The 15,279-nt window shown below is 40.9% G+C and overlaps 1 protein-coding gene across 2 annotated transcripts in view; it reads right to left on the minus strand.

Moving 5' to 3' along the window:
- The window catches only part of LOC309352470 (uncharacterized protein), a 47,283-nt gene that overhangs the window by 30,065 nt on the left and 1,939 nt on the right, over window positions 1-15,279 (minus strand). The window contains exons 2-7 of one of the 2 annotated variants that reach the window (XM_081880936.1): window positions 11,396-13,518; window positions 9,568-9,682; window positions 8,007-8,089; window positions 7,543-7,668; window positions 5,441-5,499; window positions 4,993-5,143 (exon numbers count right to left, since the gene is read on the minus strand). In XM_081880936.1, coding sequence (XP_081737062.1) covers window positions 4,993-5,143; window positions 5,441-5,499; window positions 7,543-7,668; window positions 8,007-8,089; window positions 9,568-9,682; window positions 11,396-13,403 — 2,542 coding nt within the window. In that variant the 5' untranslated portion in view covers window positions 13,404-13,518. Of the gene's footprint in view, window positions 1-4,992; window positions 5,144-5,440; window positions 5,500-7,542; window positions 7,669-8,006; window positions 8,090-9,567; window positions 9,683-11,395; window positions 14,177-15,279 lie in introns of those variants that run through there. The other variant, XM_081880937.1, reaches the window with a different exon arrangement.

Here is a 15,279-nt window from a genome sequence, read left to right on the forward strand (position 1 = left end):
TCTGCCTGGTTCCCTGTAGCTTTGCTTCTTGCAATGAGGGAACTGCCAGAAGGCCCTCGGCGCTGAACCTCAGTGTCTGGGCAGAACGATGGGGGTGAAGACGCTCCTTCAGGTATACTGGGCTGAGGCTGTTTAGCGCTTTAAAGATAAAATGGTTTGGTAATATGCAGTTTGAGATTAAACCATTTTCTGTATATTTTTATGTTCAGGAACCCAGTTTGGAGCCTTGAAACTGGCTCTTTTCAAGAGCTGGGACAGAGCCGTGTTATTTTGGCAATGGTCTCCCATATATCATGTATCTTATTGGCTCCCCCTCAAAGCCTCAACAGCTCTTAATTTATCCATCTTCACCCTTCCTGGTGTGTGGCTGATCACACTACCATATAAACACCCCAGGAGCAGCTGTGGCTCTACAAAGGGATGCGGACTCTCCACTGAAGTTAGGATGTTTTAATATCACCCTTCATCCAAGCTCAGAGACAGCATTCATAGTTTTTCACTGTCCTTATTTTCTCCTCTTAACAATCCTGTGAGGTAGGTGAGGCTGGAGTGAACATCTCAAGTTTACCCAGTGAGCTTCACAGCAGAGTGGGGATTCGAATGCAGGTCTTCCTCTTCCCAGTTCAACACTTTAACTACTCCATCACACTGGCTCATAAAACCTGGTTCAGCTTGACCTCTAGGATGGTCATGCATCCTCAGTACTCTGTTTCAATGGCTACCTGGTCTAAGTCCAGTCTAAAGATAAATAACTATAAGAAGGAAGAGCAGGGGCCTTGAAGTTGTCCATAAATAATTAACAGTTTGACAAGTGCATTAGCATATACAACATTTGTAAAAATTTATGCCTTCATTCTGATGTTGCATTCCTCTCTCTTTTTTTCTTTATTGTGCGATATTTATAAACTGGCTCTCCAAATGACTTTCCACGTGTCCCTAGAGGAGAGGCAATTTAGAGCAATAGTGAAATGCTGATGTTTCTCGACAACAGATGTGTTTAACCTGCGGCTTGCAGCTGTTGTTGGGCAACAACTCCCATCATCCCTGGCCATTGGCCATATTGGCTAGGAGCGGGAAGTCCAGTAACATATGGAGGGCCACAGGTTAGTCACCTCTCCTCTACAGGAAGCAAAGATAAATACAGCAGTCTAAATAAGGATAATACCACCACCACTGCCAATGAACACAGAGAAATTTCAAATACTCACTGCATGAATGAACATTATTCTATGAGAATCAGTACCATTTTTAGGGCTGCAAATCATGCATCTTCCTGTGTTCAAGAGTGTTTTACTTAGGGGTGAAGTTTTGCTTGGCACAAACAGCTCACAGATCAAGTGCTCTTTCAAAGCAGAGTCATCTGTTATAAGCTGTGCAAACAAACTGTTACCGATTTATTAGTTTAACTTTTCCAAAACAAGAAAAGATGAAGAAGGGAAGGTATTCAGTCCAGTCTTAGTGTGGAAGGTGGAATCAGGGGACATTTTTTGTACACTAGCACCCGCACCCTCTGAACACCCATGTATGACAGTTTGGGGGTCCTTCGGTTTTTTTATATGGTCTTCAACTCATAGTAGCCTCCTCCTTTTCCTGTCCCATTTATGGCTGTTTCCAGCACTGCTTTTTTCCATGGTAGAGTGCTCCCCAAAGCTTCTCTTTGGCCCCACTCCTAGCCCATGAAAGCACAAGCAACCCTCTGTACAGTAGCCTGTCCATTGCCTTGGCTGTTACTGCTAACATTTTATGTTCTGTGAAAACATTCAGAATCTGTTAATCAAGATTCACTTGTTAGAAAGAAGAGTGCTGTTTTAGGTACAATTTAGGCCACATGTGCAAGGGACACAGGTGGCGCTGTGGGTTAAACCACAGAGCCTAGGACCTGCTGATCAGAATGTTAGTGGTTTGAATCCCCGCGATGGGGTGAGCTCCCGTTGCTTGGTCCCAGCTCCTGCCAACCTAGCAGTTCGAAAGCACGTCAAAGTGCAAGTAGATAAATAGGTACCACTCTGGTGGGAAGGTAAACAGTGTTTCTGTGCACTGCTCTGGTTCACCAGAAGCGGCTCAGTCATGCTGGCCACATGACCTGGAAGCTGTACGCCAGCTCCCTTGGCCAATAAAGTGAGATGAGCGCCGCAACCCCAGAGTCGGTCACGACTGGACCTAATGGTCAGGGGTCCCTTTACCTTTACCTTTAGGCCACATCATCTGCACCACACATATAAAACAGTATTACACTACTTTAACAATCATGGCTTCCCTATTCCCCTCACAGAGCTACCATTTCCAGACTGGTTTAAAAACTGATCCGTCTTCCCATGGAACTCTGGGAACTGTAGCTCTGTGAGAGTAATACAGGTCCCCTATCAACTCTCAGCATCCTCAACAAACTACAGTTCTCAGGATTCTTCACGGAAAGCTGTAACTATTGGAGTAGTATAATAGCGTTTTAAATGCATGGTGCCACTTTGGCCTCAATCTGAATGCCCCACCAAAAGTGGTGAGTGTTCAAGAAGGTAAGGCTCAGCATGTATTCCCAGCTTCACGTCAGCCTCTTTGGATCCTGGTAATCATATTGCTTGAAAGTTATATCCTTGTTTCCTCCTGCTCAATCATTATTTCCTTCAATTTTCTTCCCATAAAGTTTAAACCTTGTTTGCAACACCAACCATGCAGAAAGCATTCACTTCAGAAAATCAAAAGAAATAAAAGATATGTCGGGCAATCCTGGCTGAATCCAAGTCACCGGAAAGTTCACCACAAAGGTCACCACAAAGAACTCTGCATTACCTGCCCTCTAGGAAATCAAACTTATTTTATTGTTGGCTTATTTACTGAAGTTCATACATAAGTTCACCAATTCCCTCCCCTTACTGAAACTTTTGCCACAAATTTGCTCTTTTCTCTCTTGTTTGCAAGCTGCTTCAACCACAAAACAAACCAGAAGTTTTCTGTAAAGATTCAAAGATCAGGCATAACGCTAACCTTGGTTATTAAAAACAAAGCACAAAAAGGCAGGAAGGCATTCACTTCTACAACATTTATGCAGCATTAGTGAATTGCAGCACTTGGCTTTGTCTAATTGCCCACCTTTGTTTGCCCAAGGTGTTCAGTATTTGCTTTGGAATTCAGTGTGGGAATGTGACACAAGCGCAAGTGTACCTGCTACAGCAGTTGACCTTCAGTTTGTTTTCCTCCCTAGCCACAGCACTAAGCACGCTCCTTTTCTCAGAAATTTGCCAGAAGGAGCTGGCCCACTTTCATGCAATGGGATCTGGCACTTTAAACAAACATCGTTTTGTTTTTGTTTTTCCTATTTAAGGAAGGAAGTAGTAAAATGAGAAGCTTAATTTCTCTGTAGAAAAATTACAAGGCCCCTTCATTATCCAAAGATAAGAAGTCATGGCTCTGTAGCCAGAAGTGGCTCATACAGTGGGGGCAGAGCTGCTCCTTCCTAGCTTCTGAGAAGGAAAGTTGCTCTTGCCTACCAGTAGCAGCAAGCGGTAAAGTGGCAGGAAGACTGGCACAGTGCAAACACACCAGCAGGAGTGCTGGATTGGCTTCATCAGTGCATTTGCACCACTCCAACCTCACCCCCTGCCTCCTTGGATGCAGTAGCAACCCACCTGTCCAGAAGGTAGTATAGCAGCTCTGCCCCACGTGGCAGGTTGGATCCAGACCTTCTGTAAGCAGAAGGCCTCCTTCTGTTCATAGAAGTGACTTGGATCCATCAAAGGATTCTGCTGGATTCTTTGATGATAGGTAGACGATAGATAGACGTGGATTTACTATTTTGTGAGGCAGGAAAACATACACAATATGTATAACTGGCTGTATCACAGTGCTAATTCTTTTCAGAGTAAACCCACTGAAATTAATAGACCTAAGCTAATCATGTCGATTAATTTCAATGGGCTCACTCTGAGTATGACTGACAATGGATGCAATGCAACAGGTTCCAGCAGGTATCACAAGCATTGCTCTACTAATGCGATGCCTGCTCACACCATTACAGTATGTGTTCCAAATTGGCAGAGAGCAAGCACCAGGAAGAGGCAATGGGGTGGAGGAGGACACAGAGCTGTGTGCACCATGTAGGCTGCCTGGCACCCTGAAAGCAAGCCTTCTGCCCTCAGATGTCTCATCATCACCACTGAAGTAATTTTCATCTGCCCATACAGTCAGTTTCTGTGTGTAGAATTGGGAGGGGGGATTTTTCTGGACCAACAGGCATATATGAAATTTTGAGGGTGTGGAGGCGCCAGTCAAAAAATAGCTGCTATGTGGGGATGTGACATAACAAAATGGCTGCCAGGGAGTGTGTGGTGTAAGACAAAATTAGACAAGACAGCCTCCCTGACAATCTTATGCTTTCCGTACTAAGTCAGCTATGTCCTACTGGTCCTGATCATTGACTGGTCCTGAATATTGATTTAAACAAACATACACTGATGCTGTTGCTATCTAATAGCAGCAAGGAACATTCCTCAGAACTAGTACAAGATGCCCATACATGATCTCATTTCATAGAAATTGCTTAGAAGGTGCTTTCACATTTTGCTCAATAACTTTCTTTTTAGGAGGACTATAGAATCATAGAATTATAGAGTTGGAAGAGACCACAAGGGCCATCGAGTCCAACCCCCTGCCAAGCAGGAAACACCATCAGAGCACTCCTGACATATGGTTGTCACGCCTCTGCTTAAAGACCTCCAAAGAAGGAGACTCCACCACACTCATTGGCAGCAAATTCTACTGTCAAACAGCTCTTACTGTCAGGAAGTTCTTCCTAATGTTTAGGTGGAATGTTCTTTCTTGTAGTTTGGATCCATTGCTCCGTGTCCACTTTTCTGGAGCGGGACTCCCCGCTCCCCATGAAACCTCAGAACCTGGGTCACCCGCCCAGGGCACCAGTGAAAGGCTTTGCAGGCACCATGGTGCCTGAATTTGCCAGGCTGGTTACCTTAGGATTTATCCATTCCCAAAGGTACTTACAGAAGGACTCATCTCCTGCAAGCCGATGAAAACGTTGACAAACTTGGGAAACCCGAGTAATATCTTTATGAGTCAGCAGCGAGAAGATGCAAAGCCACAATTCATCAGGAAGAAGGAGCCATGGTAAGAGCTTGCTGTCACTATGCCATTCCTAAAAATCAAAAAGATTCCTGTGTGTTGTGCCAAATAATTGGGGGGGGGGTAGGAGGTGGAAGAAAGCCAATCAACTTCAAAGTAATGGCACACACCTGAGCAAGACAGCAAGGAAATAAAACTCAGTTGATCCAATTTCAAAATTGTTTTTTCTTTGTCTCACTAGCAACTGTGAGGAGCCTATTCTTGATGGGACAGAAACACGTCAGTCTCCCATCTTAAAAAATTGTTTCCAAAACTTCTAACTTCTATGTTATTCAGCACACAAAATATACTTACCATAAAATATACTTACTGTATTTATTTCATCATATTCTTTAACAGCAGTTTCATGCTCCTGTCTGAGTTCTATCCCTGTAGAAGCAAAAAGATTTTACTTGGGATCCCCTAAAGTTGCACTAATTCGACAAACCTTTCAGAATCCTTTCGATCAAAATATTGCATAACTTGACCTTATCTGAATTTCATTGTGTCTCAAAAAATCTGTAGCCTGAATATTTTTTAATACCAGCCTATAACAGACATAAGTCTATAAGAATTACTGCATAGAAATGGGTTCCGCTATAACTGCAAATAGTGAAGCTCTCTTAAAAAATCCCGGTATTCAAATGGGATCACGTCATTTTTTGCATCATGACTATATATACACCGTATTTTTCGCCCTATAGGACACACTTTTTCTCCTCCAACAATGAAGGGGAAATGTGTGTGCGTCCTATGGGGCCAATGCAGGCTTTTGCTGAAGCCTGGAGAGCGAGGGGGGTCGGTGCGCACCGACCCCTCTCGCTCTCCAGGCTTCAGGAAGCTATCCGCTAGCCGTGGGAGACCCAGCTCTCCCAGGGCTAGCGGAGAGCTTGCCTGCACCCAGAAGCTTGGGGCGCGCTGAGCTAAGCATGCCCCAAGCTTCGGGAATAGCGCAGCGCACCTGGGGGGGGGGATAAAAATTGTTTCCTTTATTTCCCCCCCAAAAAACTAGGTGCGTCCTATGGGCCAGTGCGTCCTATGGGGCGAAAAATACGGTAGTTCATCTATTGACAAAACAAAATAAAAAAATTCCTTCCAGTAGCACCTTAAAGACCAACTGAGTTAGTTCTAGGTATGAGCTTTCGTGTGCATGCACACTTCTTCAGATACGACTATTCATCTATTGAATTACCTGCATTGGCCCCATAGGACGCACACACATTTCCCCTTCATTGTTGGAGGAGAAAAAGTAATTCATCTATTGAATTACCCTGTGAGGAAAAGAATAAAATTGTAAGCCTTTTATCTAAAGAGAGGTTTGGGTGTTGTTGTTTTTCACATGACGCCTTCTGCTTGCTTCAGGAGCTCATTGGCAGATCAACTCGGCTCTGGAAAGCAAGGAGGAGGAGGAACTGACAAGCTCCAAATCAATCAATAAATAATCAATTAATCAATGGAAGTGCTGGATGCAAAAACACCCTCGTGCTCCACATTTGTCTCCATTTAATTCTCCATGCAGAATTGAGGATCACAGAATAATATTCTGCAAGTATGTCACCCACTTCCACAAAATGCTCAATGGTAGAGCACTTACTGGATTTTGCATACCCCAGGTTCAAACCATGGCATCTTCGGGTAAGATGGAGAAAGGAAGATTCGTGTTCAAATTCCTGGATGGCTGCTGACTGTCAACAGACCACATGAGCTAGATAGACCCTTCATCTTGGTATAAGATGGCTTTTCATGTTCCTGTCCCCAGAGTGCAGCTTCTCAGCCTCACCCTGAAACCTTTGTACATGTATGCCCAGTGCTTTTTTCCTAAAAGAAATTTTTAGGGGTACTCTCATTTTCCAACATCTACCTCAATACACAAAAAAGGAAATTGTGATGCCACAATTCAGATATTTCTTACGGGCACAGAAGCTGAGATGTGCATACAAAGTTTTCCTATCTAATTCATTGGAAATAAGTAAAATTCCCCATTGAAATAAATGGAGGAGCTTGCACAAGCAAGAGAGCTATGAGGGCAGGCAAGTGTTTTTTCTTTGGACTGTAGATTTTCTGAATGCAGTTACTCTTCCAGAGAAATTAGAAAATACACACTCATCATATTTTCAACAGATCAAAAGGCACTTTACTTGTCCAACTGATTCACACATATACATCTTCCTTTTCACTAAAGTGGACAGTGCAGATTGCCCAATGATGGATATCACATGCTAAATGTATTAGGACCAAAATCTACTGAGTTGTTTTAGGTGAGGCCCAGAAGACTATGCATACCCAATTGGGGTTTGGTTTTTTTTCATGTATACACTTGGTTTCTCTTCTATGAAAAAACAAGAGATATGCCCCCCCCCAAAAAAAGAAACCCACAGAATGATTGACAGCTATATCTCAGTTCACAATATATATATATAGGCATTAACTTACATGCATTTGCATTTTTAAGAAAACTTTTCCTTGTCTTCTGATTATTAGATGTTTTCTTCTGATCTTTACATGGTACAGTTGTTTCAGAGACGGAATGCATACTGGTCTGTTTACAAGGGTTGCAGCCTATATTAAAGCAGAAATGTGTAACTGGGGGGCAGGGAAGCTTATTGGAGCAATATATCCTATTCTACAAACATTTAGGTACAAGATTAAGAAAAATATTCTGAGCCAAATCATCCAGGATGTCTGACATCATCTGCAGAAATTACAGCAGACACATGTCTTCCTGCCACTCATTCTGAAGCCTCCCACAATGCAAAGCATGAGGAAACAGGGTGGGGGCAGCTCTCATTTCTTGCAAAGACAGTGCCAACTGCCACAATCCTGTACCCCTTTCACATGGAAACAAATATGAGAAGAGAGGCTTTGACACCAAGTAGGTCACTCCAGATTTCACACACCTGAAGACGGATGGCTCTGAGACTTATAACTTCCTTTCCTTGTTCTTTCACTGGTCTGTGCTGGTCTTTGAGTATGTTGTGATCTATTGAAAGAAAAACAAACAAAATTAAATGGGGGAAAAATACTCCACAAGAGCCAATATGGATGGATGGAGTGTTTGACTTAGAAAAGTATTCCCCATGCCTGGGACCCTCTAAATATTTTGCACTTCAACTCTCATAAACCACAGCCAGCATAGCCAGTAGTCAGGATGATGGGAGATGTAGTACAAAATGAATATGGAGGGCACCAGGTTGGGGAAAGATGACATCTATGTTGGATATATGGCTTCAATTCCTTTCTCATTCTTGGGTAAGACAGTGACACAGTTCAGACATAAACCATGGCTTATCATTTGCTATCAGTCAAAGAATGAGCTATATCATCACATCCCCCTTCCTTGTTCCTTCCTATATGAGTCTATTCTTGCTTCTCACATCCAAACCAAGAAACCATGGTTTAGTTGGGACTTACAAACCAGAAGATAAAACCAGGTTCAGAAGTTACAGGAAACTGTAATCAAGAGATAGACGTGCCAAAGCAAAGTACTGTTTTATTGTTAAAATGATGGTTGTTTTTTTAATTGTGTGTGTAGGTCACCCGGACACATTCAAATTAGGCAACAATGAATATGCAGGAGAGGATGGAACACACAAGCACATGGCCAATAAATCAAAGTTTAATCAGCTCAAAATTATCATGCCTAAACTGAGCCACTGTCCCCTCTAAACTATCTAAAAGGAAAGAATAATAGCAACCTTTCTCACAATATTTTTGTGGAGAAGGACTTTCAGTTGGGCAAACTACAGATTAAGAACACACATGTTTATCTTTGAGGGGTTATTAAATTTTATAAGAAAATAACAAAATATTAAACATAGCTTTGCATAGTAACAGGGATTAGATTGTAAGTAGATACTTTACACATCCTTAATGATGGCAAAAGACACCCAATATTGCTGTTTTGGTAAAACACAAACTTATTTAAATTATAATTAATCAGTTAAAAGGCAAATAATGTATTTTAATTGCTTAAATTAATTCACACAAAAGATATTCCAAAAGAAAAAAAAATCAGCTAATTTCTCCCTATGTAAGCACAAAACATGATGAATAAATTCATCACTGATGAAACCCATACATTTTGATAACACATAATTATGATGCTGAAAAAATGTACACATAGGTGCAGAAAGTGATTACAACTATTATTAGGGTTTCTTGTATCAGCTCTAATGAAACTCTTTCCCAATTAGCCTTTTAAATTAAATGAGAAGAGGCCTGCAGGGAAAACCACAATAAATCAAAGTTCTCTTAAAGACATAAACCATTGTTTTTTAAGGGATGGTCTATTAGTTTCTTTGTAAAACTTTAATCTTGACATCATGGGAAATTAACACAGACATTTTACTTAGGCTACCTGCAGGGAATCAGGGAAACTCATCCTTCTTTCAAAAGCCAACAAAATACATTCAATAACACATCACTGGATGGTAAATATTAAAATATAAAAGGGCAAACCTTGGCTTCAGCTCTCTCTGTGTGAAAGATGCACATACAGTGCTAGATCTCTCAGAACACCTCTTAAAACCAACCGTATCTGTGCCAATTTTCATGGCCCCCAAAAGCTTCTTGCCTACAAAAGACAATGCAGTCACAGGTAGTTCCATAGTCATAACAATAAAAGCAGACTCAAGGGTTATGACATAATCATCTACAAACATGGATGCCAAAACAGATATGGTCTGTGAGATCCATAGTCAGTTCTCCCAATATTTTCATAAAACAAATTAGAAGGTCAAGCTCAAAAACAGCTGTGGATGCTTTGATTTTGACAGCAGAGGTGGTGCTAGGGAGATAATGTTTAACTCTTCTCCCCTACTTCCACAATCAATCTCCCCTCTCCCAACTGCTATTAGCTCTGCTTGGGAGCTGAAAACAGGCATGATAAAGGGAGTTGAAGAGAGATTCAGTCACAAAATCACCACAGAAAGGGAAAGGGTAAACTGTACTGTACTCCCTTAGAGGTCACCTTCTGTTCCAATCGAAATTAGAGCTCTGATCCAGATGCTTTTTGATTATGATGAAGTGTTGGAAGAACAGACCATAGAGTTCCCACATCACACTTGTTTTGGTCCAGGAAACGTAGAGCAGTGTCACATGCTGAGCTTCTCCTTACATGAGTGACCAGAAGAGGACTTCCACCCCTACTCTGTTATCAAGAGCAGTGTCATAGCAATTAGACCAAGCAATAACCTGTCTGGCTTGAAACCAGCCTTCCTATGCTTTATGTTGATCAATGTAAACAGTTGTTTTGGCCATGCACTCCTGCTTGTTCTTTGCCTTCTTTTTCTGCCCAGGCATTATTGCAGAAGCATAGGAGCCATATCCATTATGTGGATGAACATAGAGCTGGCAGTGCCATCTGGTTCACCCCACCCAATATTGGTTTCACGTTATAAACATTACTAGAATCGCATGGGACCAGGTCACTCAGAATTCTTCTAATGTTATTAAGTAGAATCATAACAAATATCTAATATATTGGGAAAGATATTCATTCATAATTCCTGGCATTTCCTAGCCTTTTGCTAGGAATGGATGCATCAGTCTATTTACAGTGTGTCTCAGTTCTGCATGTGTCTCAGTTCTCCATATTATTGGTTGTTTCTGAAAATCCACATAAAAATGTTGAATTTTAAATATTCTTCCATTATTATGAGGTGGTCAAAGGGCTGCCTTTTTTAATGTTCTCCATCTTTTTTGTGAAGGTCCAAGCCACTCCAAGTGGCCAGAAAGCCTGGGAGCTGGTGAGTACATTAACAGGCAGGCATCTCTTCCTCCATACAAAGTCCCTGAGAAAGGAGGCACGTCATCATTAGAGCAATTTTCAAACTCATTTTGCACACACATAGTAGCCTCTGGGTGCTACAGAAGCTTAACTGAAGGCACTTAAAAGTTTGACGTGCAACATATGAAAAGTGCAATCCTATATACATCTTCTCAGAAGTGTCACTGTCTTCAGTGGTGCATGCACTCACGTAAGTGCAGCCTAGGTTGTTTAATACAAGCCTTTGCATTGGTGCAGGCTATGAGTTTTAAAACAATAAATCATATTCTGTGTGTTTATGGGTTTACAAACGGGCTGAAGGCTATGTTCGTAACACAGAAAACTGAGACCCCACAGCCTGTATAGAAATAAAGCCATTTCCATGAAATTTGGCAGATATCTACTTATATTCCATGTTCACAACAATGTAGCTATTTTGACACATTATTTTATGCAAAAGGGGGGGGGAATCATATATATACATCACAATCCTGCTAGACAACATCAGTCTATTTTTACCTTTCAAAATGTGTCCATTCTCCAATTGTTTCTTTTCCATCAGTAATAGACTAGATAAATGTTCAGGGCTGTTACATGAAAAAGAAGACTTTGATTCCTGTTTTTCAAGAAGGCTTTGCTGTTTTATAACCTCAGAACTTTTATCCTCACAGTAGCTTACATCATTGTTCGTATATTCAGTAGCCTTAGGCTCATACATATTACCACCCTTATGGTAGTCGAGTGCGGATATTTTTTCTTCTTTAGAAATTCCAAAATGTTGTTGACAAGAGAGAAGATTGCCACCAACCTCTTGCTGAAGCCTTTTGGACTTATTGAGATAACTCAAATAGAAGTAATATTTTGCCAAAACGCTATCACTGTGGTTGGAATCGAACTGGGATTTGTCATTCCAAAATAGCTTCTCATCACCATCAGCTTTTATTCTTGGGACAAGAAATTCTTCTGTATTCTTTTTAGAACCTACTACTGATTTTGCAACACCCTCAGAAACATTTTCATGAATATCACCGTGCACATATACTGGAACTGTATTGGACTTATGTTCTACACTATCAGTAAACTGGAGAAGCATGTCTAACAAAACGCAGTCACTACTACTGCCCAAGCAAGTGCTTTTATAACTGTGATTCAAATAGACTGAAGTACTGTTTTCTGAAGGGTTCAATAATGTGTTTCCACAGAAACTCTTAATTTGCATGGCTGGATCTTTCATCAGGAATTTAAATTCTGTTTCCCTTTCTTCTCTGTTACATTGGTTTCCATTAGATGTACTATTTGCTTGTTCTTCTGTGATATTCTTCCTTTCTAGAGTTTTAACCATCCCTAGCATATGCTCAGATTTAAATGCATTTCTCTGATCGATGCCTTTCTTTAGAGGCTGGAAGTCTGAACTCCCATCCCTTAATGCATCTTTTTTTACTTTGAGATGAAAAGGGATGTTTCTGTCTGTAGTCTCTCCAACATCATTGGTCCCACTGGAAGCTTTAGGCTTGAGAGTCCACATGAAATCTTTGCATTTGTTTTCTTTGATCTCCAAGAGCTTTTCTGTTCCTGGATTCCATTTTTCACAGATGTCAGAACTTTTTGTGAAGGAGTGTCTGCCTTCCAGCACAGATAAATCAATGAGTTTAATATTTTCTGCCTCAACATCACTGTTAAGAGGGCTTGTGTGTTCCTTGCTCTCTGGTAGTTTTAGACAATCAATCTTCACATCTGCAAATTCCTCATCTGAACTATCATTGAGAGGAGGCCAAAAAAATGTTTCATTTTTGTGCAGGTCCACTGTAATTGTACATGAATCATCTACATTATGAGCATTTAAAGAACTGGCTTCTCTTGTGCTACTATGCATGTCATCCTCAACTTCACATTCTTCTGAAATGTTGGTGGAAAGCATAATATCCCTTCCTTCTCTCTCAGGCTTAGTTGCTTGAGCAGAACTCTTGCAAGGATGAGGTGACGTATTACAACATAAAAAAACAGGAGGAGTACATCTTTCAGCACGCGCCAAGCTATTTTTAGAGGCTATGAAAGGATTTAAAACATGTGCATGTAATAACTTCATTTCCAAATCGTCAGCATTTTTATTTATGGCATCTTCACCACTGCTATTTTGAACCACTGTATCATAATCCAAGGTAGATTTTCCAGTTTCCAGCAGGTTGTCCCAAACAACAGATGTATCATGAAACAATTCTGCCCAGCTTGCAACCATTCTCAGTTTCTGTGTCTCAGGAATTCTTGCATCCTCAAGTAGTTGATTATCCAATTTTGATATGTAGGTACTGCTTAAACATTTTCTGTGTGGTGGTTCATTTGTGTTACTTGTTTCTTGTTCCGTTCTTGGATAGCTCACGCTAGAGAGTCTCTGAATTGAATGATTTCCTCTGCTTAGCGACTTGTTGGGCTGCTGAAAGCCCATGCTAGCACCAGCTACAGAATGTAATGGGATACCTTTGGCCTTGACTGAATTTGGGCTATTAGCATCACCAACAGTGCCAGACATTGTCCTTCCATAGAAAGTTAGCCGCTTAAGTCGTGAGAATGTCAGATTCTGTGTATATGCCGTATCAATTTCACTTCCAGCAGAGTGATTCTACCTTAGGAGACAGATGCGCAATCTGCTGAAACAAACACAGTTACACATGAAAGCTATTCTAATTATTTATTGGCAGTGCAAACAGGATAGTCCACATGAGTAAAATGTCTATTCTGTCATAAATTTTACATTCAGGGCCACCTTCTTAACCTTTGCATTTGTCTAACAGGTAGGGATCACCAACAAGATTGTAGCAAAAACCAGCCCACTGAAGTGTCAAGCAAAATCAGGTTAATATAAGAACAAAAATTTGTTGTTTATGCATTTCAAATGGTTTTAATATCTTGTAGTGAGATGTCTTAAAAACATAGTTATAAGATGGCTTATCAATACCATGCATGAAAAAACGAACAATATGGTGGGAAAGGGCCTAATAAATTATTTGTACAAATGTTGTGGTTTTGCTGAAGCTAAGCAGATCTAGTCCTAATTCTTACCTCTATAGCCTCAACTGCTATCTATATTGCTGGAACCCCATGGGTCTTTATTGGACTGCGGGGTGTGTGTGTGTGTGTGTGTGTGTGTGTATTTGTTGGGAGACTCCTTAGATATGCAGAATTCTCTGCTACTGAGTTTCACTGCTAAATGTATAGGCACTCAGCCACCAAAGATCGTTATTAGAAGGAGCAAGTAGGCATGAAACAAAATGTTTCACTGAGTCACCTATTGAATAGTATAAGCTAAGAGGAACCAGGACATTCCACTATTGTCTCTCCCCTCCCCACATTTTCTTTTCTAGCTGACAGTCACATTCTGGGGCAAGTGAGCATGACCAGTTCTCAATGGTGGGTTTGGTTTTTGTATAAGGGAGGCTTTGGGGGGGCCTTCAGAGGTTTCTCCAAAAATATTTCTGTCCTTTTCCAAGAATCAGGAATTCCCAAACAACTCTGTATCTCCCTCTTGATTCCTAGTAGTCCCGATTCTGTTACAATCTTGTCAGCATTCAGCACCTGAGCTCACTACTAGAAAGGGTATGATAAAAACACTGTATAGGCTGGCTGCAACATGAAAGCTTCATATCTGAACACACCTTTTTCAAGATGTGAGGCCCAAAAATTATTTCAAAGAAAACTAAGCTACTTCAACCACATAATCAAGAAGAGAAAGACATCAGTACGGTGCAGTGGCAATTTGAGCTATGTGGAAGCTAAGTTCAGTTATGCACTTGGCCACAAAGCCAACTGGGTCATCTTGGGCAGGTCATTATCTCCCAGTTTAACTGACTAATTAAGGCTGGTTGCCTTGACCTAAAGCACAGGTCTCCTTTTCTTGAATAAAGAAAAGGTGGGCTGTAACAAATCAAAACTGGACACATGTCTCTCATGTCAAATATAGTAATTACAGATGAACAAAATTGTGTATTCATTTTCAAAATAAAATATAGTCTCAAGCTGCCACCTAAAGGTGTAACTTGATTGTACTCTTGTTTTAATATAATATTGTAGACAGGATATTAATTCAGTTCACTTTCAATATTGCTTCAATATTGAGAAGGGCAGCCCATATGGGAAATAAATGTTAAGTCTAGGAGGAAGAGACAAAGATGAGGAAACAAAGGCATCAAGGGGTGATTTGGAGAAGACAGGCAAAAAATAATGCATACAGCTTGTTTTTTCATTTCCCAGAAGGCACCAGTGACTTTTCAAAAAGAGGGTTAGATGAACTCATGTTGTCGTGATTGCCTTACGCTAATTAACAACCGAAGGCAATGAGTCCACTGTTACTTGGATCTTAAGACAGAGGGGAAAACATGTCTCACAGCATCAAAATTCCCTGGCAATGA

Source organism: Podarcis erhardii (genome assembly GCF_964252035.2).
Source record: "Podarcis erhardii genome assembly, chromosome: 11".
NCBI lineage: Eukaryota > Metazoa > Chordata > Lepidosauria > Squamata > Lacertidae > Podarcis > Podarcis erhardii.